Source organism: Ctenopharyngodon idella, chromosome 22 (genome assembly GCF_019924925.1).
Source record: "Ctenopharyngodon idella isolate HZGC_01 chromosome 22, HZGC01, whole genome shotgun sequence".
NCBI lineage: Eukaryota > Metazoa > Chordata > Actinopteri > Cypriniformes > Xenocyprididae > Ctenopharyngodon > Ctenopharyngodon idella.
Window position 1 is genome coordinate 28,089,016 of NC_067241.1, and position 17,512 is coordinate 28,106,527.

Below are 17,512 nucleotides of genomic sequence, written 5' to 3' on the forward strand. Positions count from 1 at the left end.
TATTTATTCCTGTGATGCAAAGCTGAATTTTCAGCATCATTACTTCAGTCTTCAGTGACACATGATCCTTCAGAAATCATTCTAATATGATGATTTGATGCTCAAGAAACATTTATTATTATTATCAATATTGAAAACAGTTGCGCTGCTTAATATTTTTGTGTAAACTGTGATATACTACCATTCAAAATTTAAACAGTAAAAACTGTAAAAGCAGTGTAGAGAGACTCACTTTTCCCTTGCTGGGGGAAGCTCATGGAGGACCCGTTAGTATAGAGAGAATCTCCTGAGGAATGCTTCAGTCCTGAGTTAGCTGACACAGAAGAGTGAGGCCCGTAGTTAAAATGGTTATTTGCTTCCATCTGTTGGACGGGGGGGGGGGAATATCACTGAATTGAAAGATGATATGTGGCATATTTTAGCATTAAAATACTTTCTCCCATGCCACGTTCATACACACAGACAACTACAAGTAAGCCATTTGTCGGATGACTTCCCTAACTGTAAACACTGTCTCTTGCTTCTGAATATGTCTACTTCCCTATGCTCCTTATGTCCAAATTCATTATATTCACAAAACTACAGGCAAAAAAGGGTACGGATGACTTACTACTTAGTACTGATGGACACTTTCATATCCCATGAGGCAATGGGAGAGGAGTTGTTAAAGGGTTAGTTCACCCAAAAATTAAATTTCTGTCATTAATTACTCACCCTTTTGTCGTTCCAAACCTCTAAGACCTTTGTTCATCTTCAGAACACAAATTAAGATATTTTTGATAAAATCCAAGAGGTTTTTTATCTCCCATAGAAAGCAACAAAATTACCACATTCAAGGTCCAGAAAAGTAGTAAATACATCGTTAAAATAGACAACGTGACTACAGTGGTTCAACCTTAATGTTATAAAGCGACGAGAATACTTTGTGCGCAAAAACAAAACAAAAATAACGACTTTATTCAACAATTTCCTCTCTATCCCTGTCAGACTCCTACTCTCGGATTTCATCAAAAATATCTTGATTTGTGTTCTGAAGATAAATAAAGGTCTTACAGATTTGGAACGACATGAAGGTGAGTAATTAATGACATTTCATTTTTGGGTGAACTAACCTTTTAATGGCTGTAAAGCGATGCAACTGATGACATGACTAAGTAGTACCTACTTAGTATGCTACTTTGCATTTTATGACTCTTTCAAACAAAACTGCTCTGTTTGAACATCTTGAACAATCAAGTTTATGCCAGAATGTTTCCTTTGTACAACCAATGAGACGGTGCTGAAAAATATAAGGCTGCACAATGTATCGCACAATACGAAAAATAACATTGAAATCGAGCTTAAACACGATTCTTAGTGCGATTATGAAATCGCAAAGGCTGCGATTATTTTTTTATGCGCAGCTTGTCAATGAGTTACGGCTCCAAATGCTAATCCATCTGAAAGCACTGCGAGTTTGAGTCACTTTTAATGTACATTTGAAAAAGCAACATCTTTTCAGACACGAGAAGCATTTATTAACATCTTGTCCAACAAAAGACAACATTTAATAACATGTTTTTACTCCAAACTCACTTCATAACAACAGTTGAGCATCCTTCTGTGAGATGATGTGGCTTCTTACACAGAATAAGGTAGTCATGTGTTTATTAGTCATGTATAATCAAAGCGTTTCAATCTTCTGTTTATGCATTATCTACTTCTGCGGCAGGGTATATTTAGAGTTTCTGCGCATGAGCGCCCTCTGGCTTTCAGACGGAGAAGCATTTACTACTGATCACAGAGCCGTACAGCTCTGACAAGCTGCGCATTAAAATAAAAAACGAGCCTTTGCCAAATCACGTGCGATAAAATTTGCGATAAATCGCGATATATGGTGCAGCCCAAGAAAAATATTTAAGAAACCTGCTTGAAAACAGTCATTTCAGACACTAGACCTGAGACAGCTTATGTAGTTTTGATGAATGAAAATGAGGAAGCCTTAGACTTACATTGCATTGAAGGTAAAATTTTATCAGTTCATGCATTCTTTGGTAATCTAAACCATGGCTTTGCCATTGCTTTTACTGTTTCAGCTACAGGAGTGCTCAATATGGTGTACTATTGTTAACCTTGGTGTCTCATTCAGCTGTCAAACCATTTAAAAATACATCTTTACAAAAAACTTCAGTGAACAACCAATTTTGTCCTGTGAAAAAAAAAAAAAAAAAAAAAAAAACACTCTTCACCTTAACCCTTAAATCCAGAGTCATGGACAAACTAAATTAAATCTTTCAACTAACCAAACTCCTATTTCATCATTTTACTAGTACAACAATTACAGTTTTAAACAGATCCTTATCTTTCTGAAGTAAAAAAAAAAAAAATCTGCACTTAAACTCATTCAATATTAGTAAAGAGCGCTTAACGTTTATGTGGCACAGTGCTCAAGACAGTGGCTGCGTTTCAATACCTAGTGATCTGCCTAACTATATGGCATTTTTCAGCATTATAGGCGCGTTCATAACGTTCTAATTGGATTTTCGGCATCTTTCAGGACATACCGACCGATCAGAACGCACGAACGACGCCCAGAAAGCGGCAGGTAGCCGGTGTACATGGTTTTGAGACACAGCCAGAGAGCACTGCTGTGGCGGACATCACAAATTTTGCTCTTCACATCTCGACATAAAATGTCGCAGATAAAGCCGATGAGATGCCCGAGCAATCGCGTTAAATAACACACATAACACACACAGATGCTGAACACCAGCCTCAAGCTCAACAATTACACTTTCAACACATTAATAAGTTAGTCCTGGACATTTTTTAAAAAGCTAATTTAAATGACCTAATATAGATTTATGCATATAGATCAAATCCAGCACTAATTATTTTTATGCGTGTCCATCATTAACCGCACAGCTAACAGTAAACATCCAACTCAAAACTGTATGATTTCATTCAGAAATGGCTGTGCAGCCGACATACGTCACCAAAAAGCAACGCACACGCTAAAAGAGTTATATTTAGTAAATATTATGCGGAAAATGCTTATAAAGAAAAGAGGGAGATGTGGGAATCGGTTAGCATGGAGGCTAAAGCACTGCTCATGACCATGCGCTGCTTCTGGGTCTCACATCACATACACACACACACACACACACACAAAATATATATATATATATCCACATTTCATCAAACTTCTCCAACACTAAAACACCACAACTCAGGGTAAACCAGCTCATATCTTCTCTTACTCGATTTCTCCAGTCTCTTTAATGTAATTTTAGTCTTGTATCAGCTTATATTAAGCCAAAAAAGAAGAAAAAGAAACGAGATGCGGCCAAACAAACGACACAAAAACGAAAACAAAAAAGACTTTGCTTGAAAATAAAATTGTGTGCTAAGACATGTGACCGCAAAAATAAAGGGAAGACAATTCAGTGATGCTCATAATGAAAATGTGGCGATATACACACACTTATAAAATAATATTTCGCTATGAAGTTTGATTAAAGTGCTCGGTTAATATCAACGGTGATGACATGACAAAATGAGGCCTGCGTGCCGCATAACAACGATTCATCACGACCATTTATGAGCTTTGAAACAATATTCGGCGATTAGCATTTGTGTTAATTCAATAATTTGGGGTATGAATGAAATTGGACTCGAATGTAATGTAACAGTGTTCATTCATCGATGAAAACGGTGTAAATGAAAACAGCAGGTCTTATTTACATAACCACGGGTTTGTGCGTTATTTAAATAATTAAAGACGTTAAACGTACAGATAAAACGGGCTGATTATATAAATATAAGAGGGTTTGTGATCTCTAAGACATTATAGGTGGCTTATGTTTTTAAAGCTTGCCTGTAAAAATGCGATATTAAAAGAGACGTTGATCGTCTCGTCTTGGAAGGTCATCTTTCGTTGATTAATTCACGTTATTTTCCCGATATACGGTTAGAGAAAATGAGGCAGCATCACCCACACAACACACTCTCAAAAGTTTCCCCCGTATAATGATAATAAAACTGCCCAACCTTGATATGTGCCGATCACACAGGAGACAGAGAATCTGGCCCCCCGGCAAAGGACCAATGTGGATGAAGAGGGTGTAAGCGATGTAAATAATAAACGGCTAAATCGCTAACCTTTGGGTTTCAGATTTGCAAACATGGCTGGTAATGTTTGAGCGCAGCCATGATCACATAGGAGAGAAAGAGAGCGAGCCGAAAGAGGAAGTGAATGACGGATAGACGACCGCGCGCCTCCGGGTCTTAGCGCCGACTAGGTGCATTACGGACCATGGACTTCTGAAACAAACCACTCTCATTGAAAAGACCACAATGCCCTTGTGAAAAAGAAGTGTGCTTAGTTGTATTATATATGCTCTTGTAGTGTACTTCAAATCTTAACAGTAATATATATATATATATATATATATATATATATATTTTTTTTTTTTTAAACGTTCTTGTAGGTAGTAATATATTAATGAATTAAAAAGGCACTTAAGTACACTTCTGACTAGCCTATATTTGTTTTTCTTAAGAACACTTTTAAAAAGTAAACTTTTAGCCTGATGTAAAATTTTACTTTCAAGTAAATAATCATTTAATCATTATTTTAATGTTTTTGTTTTGCTTTTAAGATTTTCTTTACATGTTATTTGATATTACATTTAAAGAAAATATTTTAAATGTATTAAATTGCAACTTCATCATTACAACTATGTAATTACAAACATATTTAAAAGCATGACATACAAGTTTCAATAGAAATTACATTTATTTTAGTTTACCAGAAATTATTATAATTATGAAATTACATATAAAGATGAACTTAAGTCCTACTTAAATGGGTCAAAAAGGACTAATTGCATTTTTAAAAAAAATATATATAACTATAATACATTTCATTTATATCCAGTACATTCCTTTAAAGTGTATTTTTCCATAAGTACTTTTTTTTTTTTAAAGTAACATAAATTTATTATATATATGACATATATAAATATATATTTAAAGGCACGTTTATTAAAGCTACTTAAATGTCCTAATTTAAAGGTGCAGTGTGTAAATTTTAGCGGCATCTAGCGGTGATGTTGCGAATTGCAATATAGAGACGCTACTGTGGCCAACACCAGTGTTGCACTTTTACACTGTTGCCGCGGGTTGTTTTTCATGTCCGTGGATTGAATCGACCCAAAATAATGTGATATTTATCTCCTGAATGCGAATTTTACCAGAGGAGCCCCGCCAAAAACGTGAATTTAACCCCGGAACGCGATTTTTACCGTGTGACCCCCCTGAAATGCAATTGGGATAGTTTTGGCCTAGTTTTAAGGAGCAATTGGCCAACACAGGATAAAGATGTCATTGTCTGAATCAGAAGAGAGTAGCCAGTCAAGCAAACACGCTCTGTAGAGCAGTTTGTCCGTTTCGGGCTACAGTAGAAACATGCCGGCGCAAAATTGCGACTAAACATGTAAGGGGACCCGTTTACAGATTGCACCTTTAACTAAGGCTTAGTCCTGGCTTAATCTAAGCCCTGTCTGTGAAACCAGGCCTATATATTTGTGTGGTACTCCAAAACAATCACTTACAGAAGCTTTAACAGTGGTAAACGTAAAAGGGAAACAATGTCTGTTCAGAGAAAGATCAGAGCCCGTTTGCAACCAACAAACCTCTTAGTTGTTGTAATAAAAATTACTATCCATTTTAATAAAACAAACCCATTTTTTAAATACCCAACATGCTGCTGCATAAGTGGGGCAGACGTCATGCGTATAAAGAGCAGAGCGGAACGGAAAGTAGTCCGGCTTTAGGACCCAGCGCGATGATCAATCTGAAGTCACTGGAGAGGAATGGATGCGCAGCCAGAATGCGGCGGTAGGAAGTGATGGTCTGCTACGGATAGGTAGAGGCCATGGCATTCATCCGACATACAAAATATATAAATCACTTATATTTATCCACAATATCCCACTTTTAAATAGGTGGCCACATTTCTATTTAACTGACATGGCAGAAAATTATGTAGGCTCGTGTGAAGTATCCGCATGTAGTCATAGGCCGAGCGCGTGCATCTTTATGACACTATTAACGTTATTCTAGCACCTCCTTCGTGACCTCACGGCGTAATGTTGTTTAAAATGGGCGAGTTGCGGATGCTTATCAAATAGCTACGCTTCTGGAAATACGGAGTTGGCAGGTAAAACCCCCTGCAATTTTACTTGCCAATATGCATCATCATCACTATTATGCCTTTTAACAAAGTTACTTGAAACCAGGTTTCCTGACAGGAGTGTCTACTGAAACACTATAAATATAACGACTGCCAGCTATTTTCAAATCCTGCACATTAAAAGGGCATCTAAAGTAGTCAATATGGTTTTGGGCACAAAGTACTTTTACACCTTTTAACTGATCAAAATATTTCACAACTAATTACATTTTTTGTAATTCACCCAAAAATGAAACTTCTGTCATGATTTACTCACCCTCATGTCATCCAAACCTGACCTTTCTTCTGAGGAACACAAAAGACATTATGAAAAATAACATCGGACCCCATTGACTTTGACTGTATTGAGGAAAAAAAAAAAGACATTTTTCAAAATATCTTCTGTGTTCTTTAAGTTCCTCAGTTTTCATTTTTGGGTGAACTAACCATTTAACAGTTTAGCAGACAAAATGAAAAGGTAAGCATTGAGCAGTTTATTAGAAATACGTAGACAAAATTGAAAGCTTTTTTTTTCTTTTGAAAACATTGATAGGACTCAACCAGCAATGCGCACAACCAGCAATGCGTCCTGTCTAACACCCAATTTTTTGATAGTGCAAACTTGTTTGGTCTTTTTGTTTTAGACTTGATCTGAAACATACAATACCTAGTTTTTTACATGTAAAGACATCATACTGCAGTCATAATATTAAAGACATTAACAGTCCAATACCATATACAGTGCCAATATAGACTTTGAATGGGAAACTGGATAATTTTGGAGGGAGTCAGCAGAAGATATCAGCCACCTACAAATCTGTTACCACCTCAAGAGACTTGACGGCTAATGTTGAAGATGATTGAAGTATTTTAGGGAGGTGGGTCTTATGTCTAATAACTGCTACTTTACAGTTCTTACACTTTAATCACAAGGTCGTAAACTATACAGATTTTACAAAACAAACTCCCTCCACCTCTGCAAAGTTTGTTTCACTTTTCATTTTAATTTCAATGCCTTACAATAAAAAAAGAAACTCTCCATCACATCTATTGCTTATCAGTTGAAAAAATATGAACACAGTGCAGTTTTTCCAAACAGTTTAAGTATACATCATGTTTTAGTAGAGATTAAAAGAAAACAAAAAAAAAAAGCCGGGACTGCTCATAAGGAGGGGGACAACGAAGCTCTGTACAACAATATGCATATTAACTCCCAACAGAGGGTTATGTCGATCTTCTGGAGTGCAGCCACTGAGTGGACAGAGGTGATGCTGAATGAATCCACTGATCTCAATGAATTCAGCTTTGCTCCCTTTCAGATCATGTACCATTTAGATGACAGCTCTTTTCATTTGCATGTCATCCCCCTCCTCCTCTGTCTGTCCAGTGAGCCAGCTGCTTATTCCAGATCTGGCATTTCTGAAAAGAAAAAGAAAAACATGTTGAAAAAAAAAAAAAAAAAAAAAAAAAGAACAAGTCTGTCATAATTTAAGGCCCAGGTATACTTCATTTGTGTTCCGCTCCGTCTCGCGCGGTCATGTCCGCACAGCTTTTAAAGTACACTCAACCACGGATGGACAAGTTTGACACATGCGCAGTACAATTGCATTTCTATAATCTACAAGACGTCAGATGACAGTATTAAACTGCCCTTACAACACATTCGCTTGGTAGGATGAAAGATGAAAAGTGGGGGATCCGCTGTTGCATGCAAAGTTTAAAACAAGAACCAAAACAAAAATGATATGCTGCTTTGTTTACTGTTCTTGGAACAGCATGTTTTGTATCGCACTCTTCTTCGACTACTGCACAATACATCACAATTGCCTATTGCCACCTAGTGGACTCTTCTGTCTCAACATTCACCTTGTGCATGCGCTGTTGTACGTACACTGTCCACAAAAAAAATAAAATAATAATAAGACATTCGCGGACCCTCCTGATGAGGAAAATTACATCACGTGGACAGTACGCGAACCATTGCGGAATGCGGACAGCTGAAGTATACTTTGGGCTTTACTCTATTGTTCCAACTTGTACATTTCTTCTGTAAAGCACAAATGAAGAAAATCCATTATGTACAGCCGCGTTTCACCGCAGGAACTTTCCCCAGGAACTAGGGACTCTAGGGTGGTACTCCTTGTGTTTCGACCGCAGGGACCAGGGTCTAAATGAAGTTCCGAGTAAAAAATTTCCCCCTTCAGAAAGTCCCTGCTCATGAAGTAGTACTTTTTCAAAGCTCAGGAACTTTTGGGGGTGGGACTTGGACGCTGAACATGCTGATTGGTTGAATTCAAGCAGCATTTTAATTGGTTGACTCCACGCAGCATTTTATTTCAACCACCATTTTTAAAAGTCTGTTGCGGTGCATGCAGTAAGTTGTTTGCTATTCAAATCAACAATGGAGTTTGAATACGACAGATGGACTGATGAGGAGGTTCAGGCTTTAAGCTTATATGCGGAGGATGAAATCCAGCTAGAACTGGACAGTTACGTCCAGTCCTACGTCACCGGACTCATTTTCATGGTACTTTAGACCATGATGGAAATACAGACAGCAACATGTCTGTGGGAAAAAAGTTCCTGGGACAAACTTTGGATGAAACATGGCTTACTAGTATAATGTAACGGTTGTTCTTCTTGCCATTAAAATGAATGAGGACTGGAGTTTTCACACTTTCAATAGTGCTTTTGATTCTTTTTGGAGCTCACCAGGACATTCTAAATTACTCAAATTCACCTTTCGCATTCAATGGATGAAAGTCATACAAGTTTGAAACAACAAGAGGGGAAATATCTTTTCTCACATGTGAAGCAAGTACAGTTGAGCTTCTGTTTTCCATATTGGATGTGCTCTATGTATGTGCATTGATAAGTGATTATATGTGAATAAATTAAATCTACTCATCATAAAGCAATTGTGTTTCTTTATAAGACTGGGATTAAACAAATCGATTAATTTTTGATTATGTTTACTATATGTACATTTTGAAGCTTGTAAGTGCTGATTAGATTTAGATGACTTTAAATGGGTGGACAAAAATTATGAGTATATTAAAAATAAGGGGGAAAAGTAAATGACATAAAATAATGACTTTTGGGTGAACTATCCCTTTAAAACAGTAATGATCTGAAAATACAAGCTAGAAAGAGGAAAACTTACTTTCATCATCACTATCAGCTGATTCCTGAAAGAAAAAAGTCAACAGTTAAAAGCGTGTTAAGAACTCTGTGTTCTGTTCCATTCTGTTGTGCTCCACCCCCTTAAGAAATGCATCTGATTGGATGTGACCCACCCTAAATTATCCTAATTATACTGGGCTTCCTTGAGGCTGACAAGTTGAATAATCATTCAGACAACCCCAACTAGTTTAAACTGAACCTTAAAGGAATAGTTTATCCAAAAGTGAAAATTAGAGCCTCGAGCCATCCTAGGTGTATATGACTTCTATGTCTTCTTTCAGCCAAACACATTGGAGTTATATTAATTAATATCCCGGCTCTTCCCAGCTTTGTAATAGTATAAAAGTAATCCATACAACTCTAGTGAATTAATAAATGCTTTCTAAAGTAAAGCGATTAGTTTTTGTAACAATAATCACAGGTTTACAAAACCCATCACTCGCTTCAGAAGGCATTTATTTACCCACTTGAGTCATATGGATTATATTTATTATGGATGGATGTGTTTTTTTGAGCTTCAATCCCATTACAAAGTTGGGAAGAGCCAAGATAACATTTTGTTCAGAAGAACAAAATGTTTGGGATGACGTAAGGGTGAGTGAATAATTTGGGTGAACTATCCCATTTACTAAACTTTATTACACATATGCAGAAACTATTGAATCTTACATCATCTGCTCCATCTAGATCAGGTAAATCATCCTCTCCTCCCATGTTGCTCATCATCTAAAACCAACAAATCATGTCAGTACAGCACATTAATTACAGGCATATTCCTCACACAATTCCCATATTAATAGGGAATATTGCTGGGAAGGTGATTAGCTATTTTTGAACTAAAAAGAACTAACCTCTGAAAAGCGATCATAGTTGGCCAATTCTTCATCTGAATCATTTTCCCAGTCTTTCCAGTTGTTGAAGTCAACACTAAGCCAGTTGAGCTGTAGACAGAAGACAACAATTAAGTTTTATCTTAACCAAGTCAACAATCTAAGTATAGATGTAGTGATGTTAAAGGCTGATATAACTAATAATTATTTTACACAACAGGTTATCTGATGCACTAATGGTTAACTAGATTTAACAATTTACAAGACTGACATCTTTGTGTACAATTTCATTTTAAGATCAGAAATACTTTACACATACACTGTGCTCTTGTGTTACAAACCACAGTGCTCTAGTACATCCTTTAAACGCCTGTGCCTTTAAACCAGGTGTGCTATTATTTGGTATATTTGAGGCAAACAAAATACAAGTACATGACTAACATTTTTAAGTGTCCCTATTATGCTTTTTCTAATATTACCTTTCATGCAGTGTGTAATATAGCTGTTTGTGAATGTTTGTGTAATGTCTGCAAAGTTTTAAAGATCAAAGTGCAAAACAAATAAAGAAAATTGATTCTGGACTGCCAAAACGAGTCGCCAGCAATTCCAGTCTCACTTCCTGTTACAAACCTATGTAACAAAAAAAAAAAAAAAAAAAAATTGCATAATATCAGCCTTTGGTCTTCAATGGCTACCCACAAACATCGTCTACTTTGACCCTCAAAGGCTACATCCACACGAAGCCAGAGCTTTCCCTATCCGATCTTTTTTTTTCCTCGTCTTAAGAAACATCTACGTACAGACGAAACCATTTAAACCGACTCAAAACGATTTAGTATAGATGCCAGATCAGTAAGTGGCACTATAATTCTGCCAGAGATATACTAAAAATGGAGAATAAGACTTGGAGCATGCGCATAAACCTTGCGTGCTGCATACTAACTTTAGTAAAGCTTAGAAATAAAGCTTTATTTTAGTAAAGCTAATATGCTCGGTAGCACGAACACAAGCGTGTAGTCTGCTATTGTTGTTGCCGTTTTGTGCTGTTAGCGGTGTCTGACTAGGGTCAACACGTGGGGTGATGACATCATCGTTTCACAAAATATACGGATTGGCTGTACACACAAAAACGCAAGGATTTATCCACTCTGGGACCCGGTTTATAAAAAAATAAAAAAAAGAAAAAGAAAAAAAGAAAAGAAAAGCAGTTTCACCTTCTGAAAACGCTGAATCCATCTGGACAAAACGCCTATACGATACAAAATTTTTGAGTATACAGCTAAACTCGTCTCCGTGTGGATGGGGCCAAACATTTTAGTTGTATGTAGCTGACAACCAGAAGTTTGGTTTGTGTTCTCGACATGTTGAAATTATGCTGTTTTCAGTGCTGCAAATCCACTTTGCACTTCCAAAAGACGAGGACTCGCGCTGGAATTGATAAGTGTACATTTTTGACCAACTTTTTCCACTTTTGATGTTATTTCTAATGAGAAATTTAGTGCTGTCAAACAATTAACTGCGATTAATCGCATCCAAAATAAGTTTGTTTACATAATGGGTGTGTGTACTGTGTATATTTATTGTGTGTATATTATATAATATATATATATATATATATATATATATATATATACACACACACACACACACATATATACACATATATACATACACACACGCATATATTTAAGAAATATTTACACATTTTTATAAAAATTTATATTAAATGTAATATAAATATTTGATATATAAATATATTTTTATTAAATATATTACACGCTTGTGTGTATTTATACACAAATATACACAGTACACACACACACATTATGTAAACAGACTTTTATTTTGGATGCGATTAATTTGCAGTTAATAGTTTGACAGCACTAGACAATTTACTAATGTCATAATTAAATATTCTCTTGGTTATCATCAAAGCTCTCTCCATTTAGTTGTAGATCATTCAAACGTTATACAGCCTCAGAAGCCTGTCCAAAATCAGTTTCGCAAGGTACCTTCGTGTGAAAACGCTGCCTGCCCTGCAGCCAAAATGCAGCCACTTTGTATCAAGTGCTGAGGAAGCCTCTGGAGCAGAAAATCAGATATAGTAATAAGTGTTTCATTTCCGACACATGATGTAAGTGGTAGACCAATCACAACAAACTGGGCCAACTGACCAATCAGAGCAGAGTATACCAATCACAAATCTGACCAATCAGAGCAGAGTAGACCAATCATAACAGACTGGGCCACCTGACCAATCAGAGAAAGATGGTCCGTACTGCAGAATAGATCCAGGGGGCGGATCTAAATCTACCCATCCCCACCCCCTAGACCTGGATCCAACTCCTCCCACTTTACATATCCCTTAACCTACCCATCTCCGCCCCCTGGATCTCGTGTGTTCTGCAGTGAGGGGCTACTGATCAGAGAGGCCAAATCACAACAGACTGGGCCATCTGACCAAGAGCAGAGTAGACCAATCATAACAGACTGGCCCACCTGACCAATCAGAGAGGCCAAATCACAACAGACTGTTCCATCTGACCAATCAGAGAAGAGTAGACCAATCACAACAGACTGAGCCATTCGATCAGTCAGAGAAGAGTAGGCTCACAGAAAGGAAGGGTTTAGAGAGATTGAATCTTCAAACCATTTTCAGACACTATGAGAAGAGGTGATGTGCAATGTATATTATGAGAAAATGAAAGTGTTTTGACTTTGGATGCATGTAAATCAATTGTAGAAGACCACCAAAACAAAATTAGGAACCTTTAAAATATCATAATAGGGCCACTTTTAAATAATCACTAAAATCTGCACTTAACTGAGTTTGATTTCAAATTGTCAAGATATATCTGATAACATTCTTAATCAAATAGAAACCATTTTAACTGCAAATAAAGCAGCAACAATAAACTTGCCTTTGCCTTGTCTTTTGTTAACCTGGGCCAGGATTTCCCTGACTCTGCTTTCCTTAAACAGCACAAGATCGACCGGTCTGTACGCTTATGTTTGGACCCCTAAGAATAGAAAGTAAAACATAAGACAAAACATGCTCATCCTGAAATGTTCATCCAATATCACAAATCATCTGAAACATGATATCTCAACTGTGTGCTAAACTCACATCTTGATCGATGGATTCAAAAAGGTCAATTTCATTTGAGTGCTTCATATTATCCGTCCCACTGAGACAGCTGAAGAAGAGCACAGAAGATAACATTAGCTAAACCACAAAACATTCAAAATAAGTCTAGAATCCAAGGCAATGACAAGAAGCCTTTGGTGTTTTTACATAGATGTTGAAATTACAACAACATACCTGAAACCAAATTTGGACTTTTCAAAATTTACTTTCACATCCTTGCTATCCTCCACCAAAAACTCAATGAAGACAAAGTCCCGTCTGTCGTACCACTTAGCAGTTGCTGGGTGCCTGTTGAGGAAATTTAAATTAAGGATTGAATGGACAGAATAATTTAGTGATCAACATTTTAAATATGGAAATAATCATTTAAATTGAATAGATAGAATATGCCAGCCAGGCCGATCAATCAGCTGAGGAACTTGTATTGCTTTTGAATCTTAAATATGAAATAACAGCTAGTAGTAAAACAAAAAAAATTATACTGTCAAATTAATACAGACTCATGGTAATTATAGCTAAAAACTTACCCACCACACCTAAACCATACCCTAAACCTAACCCTCCCATAAAAATAAAATTTACTGTAGAGTTTCATAATTAAAATACTTTAAAAACTGATGAAAACAAAAAGGATGACTACGGCGTCTGTTCTGTTATATGATCTGTATGCCTTATCATTAGATGGCGATAGTGAAACTTAAAAAGCGAGGAAAGTGAAGTAGAAGGGCAGTAATAGTGACGACATCAGCGATTTCAGAGGGAGGGGCTCTGATGACATCCAGAATGGCTATTTCATTGTAGTGGGCGTAACTTGAGGTAGGGGCCATAATTAGTAGGGGCGTGGTTTGTAGTACTGCGAGACGCAGTTGGACACAGTTTTTTTGTCTTTTGATTAACATTAAAACAGACAGCAGCACAGCAGGAATATTATGCTGCTGTCACTTTAAGAGCTGCACGGATCCAATATACTGATACACAAGCGTTTTATTTTTCAACTTTTTTCGCTTAAGACATAACCAACTGTATCAAGGACACTCGCCAATATGGGCATTTCATATAATTTTGTGTGAATTAGAAGTGAAAGAGAACTCATTCCAGTATTTGTGTGAGCACACAAATCTTCACACACAGTTGTTAGTAGAATTGAGTTCTCTTTTGTGTTTTCTTGCGCTTAAATATTTAAATGCACAAGACTTAAAAACACGTGCAAATAATAAACTTTCGTGAAGATGCAGCACTGGCCTGATCAGGACAGTGACAGTGTTGCACAGTTCAATTGTCCTGAGCGTTATATTCATGCTGACCCCGGGCAGTCCTTATTGTCGAGCCCTGCTGTATTTTGAAACAGATTACATTTTGTTTTAGCAAACGTTTTATTATTTTACCCAGAGAAAAACTTTGGATTATGCAACAGACATTATACAACTCAGTGCCTTCACACAGTTAATTAATAAAGTAGGCCATCGGTTTTCTATATCACTTGTTTATGCTATAACCGATATGCCAATGGTTTTAAATTAATAAAAAAATAAATAAAATTAAAAAATAAAACATCGGCCGATACATCGGTGCATCTCTAAAAATAAGTAAATTGTTCAAAAGAAATTGCAGTTTCTCTAATTTGCTGCAATTAAACTTTAGAATATAAACAACGGTTCAAAGTGTTTGTTTTTTTGTTTTGTTTTTTTAAATAAACTAATACTTTTATTCAGCAAGGATGCATTAAATTGATCAAAAATGACAGTAAATACTTTTATAATGTTACAAAAGATTTCTATTTCAAATAAATGCTGTTCTTTTGAACTTTCTATTCATCAAAGAATCCTGAGGGAAAAAAAAAAAAAAAGTATCGGTTTCCACAAAAAAAAAAAACTTTCAGCTGAAATAATTCAGCTTTGACATCACATTTTAAAATGTACTCACATAAATAACAAATTTTAAATTGCAATAATATTTCACAATATTACTGTTTTATTGATCACATAAATGCAGCCTTGGTGAGCAGAAGAGACTTCTTTGACAAACATTAAAACATAACAGACTTCGAACTTTTGAACGTTAGTTCATAATGATGTATGATTTTATGACTGATTCCAATAATATTGTCCAACTGCTTACTTACATAGAAAACTGATTTTAAATTATTTCTACTTTTTGATGCAACTACTAAATAATTATTAGACTTAAATGCATTATAAATATTTTAATAATATTGTTTGCATTTATCTGTTTACACACTTACCATTAAAATTCTTGACAAAATATAATTAAAAATATATATCATAAAAATGTATAGGCCTACAGCACTGTTCACTATCTCTCTAGATATCTGTATTAGCATCATCCAATGAAACGCCATCATTCGACCACTAATTTAAATATTAGGTGTCAAAACACCATTCCCCCAAATAGTAGTAGGTGAGGTACGGAAAACTCAATTCTTTCAACAAATAAATAGATCTGCAAAGAGCAGGTGGCATGGACATCTGTGGCACTGACACACCACTTCAACCTGCCGCATGTTACTGCTCCTTTTCTAAAGGATGGTGTATCAAATTCCCCCTGCGGTACTGAGTGAACCATGCTTGTACTCTGTATAATGAAACAAGTAAACAGTAAACAACGGTGGAATTTTAATGAATAAATGAGTTAAATTCCATCCTAATACTGTACATGCCTATATGACCACATTCATTAATTGATAACTGATACGAAATACCATTAGGGCAGAATTTTTATTTTTTTTTATTTTTTTTAATATAACATGCTCACATGATTTATTCAATATGAGTACCAGCAAGCATCTTCATTTAAAAGTACAGAGCTGTTGAGGGACTTTTGATGAGACGTTCAGATATAATCGCTGTCTTCTTGTAATGTGCTCAGTAAATGAGTGTTATGAGTGTGTTCATTCATTCCAGCTCTCTGGCCCTGCAGCACGTGCAGGCGGCGCGCGCTCATTCTCGCAAATCATTTAACCATAAAAGAAACCGATAAACTCCCTTACATTCACAACTCTTTCAGCGAGTTCGTCGATACTAAAATACAATTTTACAAAGATCTGTGCATTTATGAACGGACTTGAGTGGCAAAAGAGCGCAACATGCTAACATTGGTGACCTTATTCAGGCTAACTGTAACGAGAAAACTTATATTTACACTATATTATTACATATTTCAACATACATTACAATATTTATGATGCTAACGCTTTTAGATTTAGCGTTTAATTAACCTGCAGGGGATTTCATTGAGTTACTGGATAGTTTAACGACTACGAGAGGAGTGAATGAGTCGTGCGGAAGTAGCTAATGCTGGCTAGCTATAAGCTTCACAGTCTACACAGTGATTCAGTACTGGTTTCAGTAACGAGCTGTATTTCGCATAAACCAGGACTGATATATTCAACAGAAAGCGCACACTTACATGACTTTGGCGGCTGTGTGTGAATGTGTGATGGTCAGCGTCTGCTCAGAGATTTTCTGGTATGTTCTCCCGAGCTTCTGTTCTGGTGGTGTCACAGGAGTGCGGGTGGGCGGGGCCTCAAACCACGCCCCTCGCCATCGTTGGACTTTTCTAGAGCTTCCGTTTCAAGCTCAACAACAAATAATGCAAAATCTAACATCATTAACATCTTCAAGCTCCCTCAGTAATTAACAAAAAATAAATAAATGGAGATCCCCAGCCCTGCGTATGTCTCCCTATTTCTGACACACCCATTTCAGGTCTTGCTGTGTCTACTAATGAGCACATGAGTTGAATCAGGTGTGATAGATGAGGGAGACATACAAAATATGCAGGGCTGGGGGTCCTCCAGGACAGGTTTGGGAACCTCTGAAATAAAGTACTTGTCAATTATAAATTATGTAGTATAGCGCTTGATAAAATTATTTGATAAAATTGTCTCAATAATATTGTGGAAGCCCATTTTCGCCACATAAGAAAAATGCTTTGGTAAATCTTAAAATATACTACTTAAAAAGTAAAAATAATAAAATAAAAGTCGAAACTATGACATACTAACTAATATTTATGGCATACTTTTGACTTTCTATGTCAATTATGACATAAAACGTCGAAATTATGAGATAAAAAGTCATAATTATGACATATTAAATCATGACTAAGAGATAAAGT

At 36.2% G+C, this 17,512-nt stretch overlaps 3 protein-coding genes across 3 annotated transcripts in view; 1 reads left to right on the forward strand and 2 right to left on the reverse strand.

The window, feature by feature from the left end:
* baz2a (bromodomain adjacent to zinc finger domain, 2A) overlaps positions 1–4,279 on the reverse strand; it is a 33,197-nt gene extending 28,918 nt beyond the window's left edge. The window contains 2 exon segments of the mRNA XM_051879407.1: positions 233–362; positions 4,030–4,279. Coding sequence (XP_051735367.1) covers positions 233–362 — 130 coding nt within the window. The 5' untranslated portion in view covers positions 4,030–4,279.
* Positions 1–17,512, forward strand: part of si:ch211-117c9.2 (solute carrier family 26 member 6) — a 211,994-nt gene that overhangs the window by 123,507 nt on the left and 70,975 nt on the right.
* Positions 6,694–16,971, reverse strand: ptges3b (prostaglandin E synthase 3b (cytosolic)). The gene is made up of 8 exons (XM_051879427.1): positions 16,802–16,971; positions 13,550–13,663; positions 13,355–13,424; positions 13,149–13,247; positions 10,249–10,338; positions 10,067–10,123; positions 9,378–9,402; positions 6,694–7,633 (listed from the first exon to the last, which is right to left on the reverse strand). Coding segments are annotated over exons 1-8 (477 nt in total). The 5' UTR covers positions 16,804–16,971; the 3' UTR covers positions 6,694–7,613.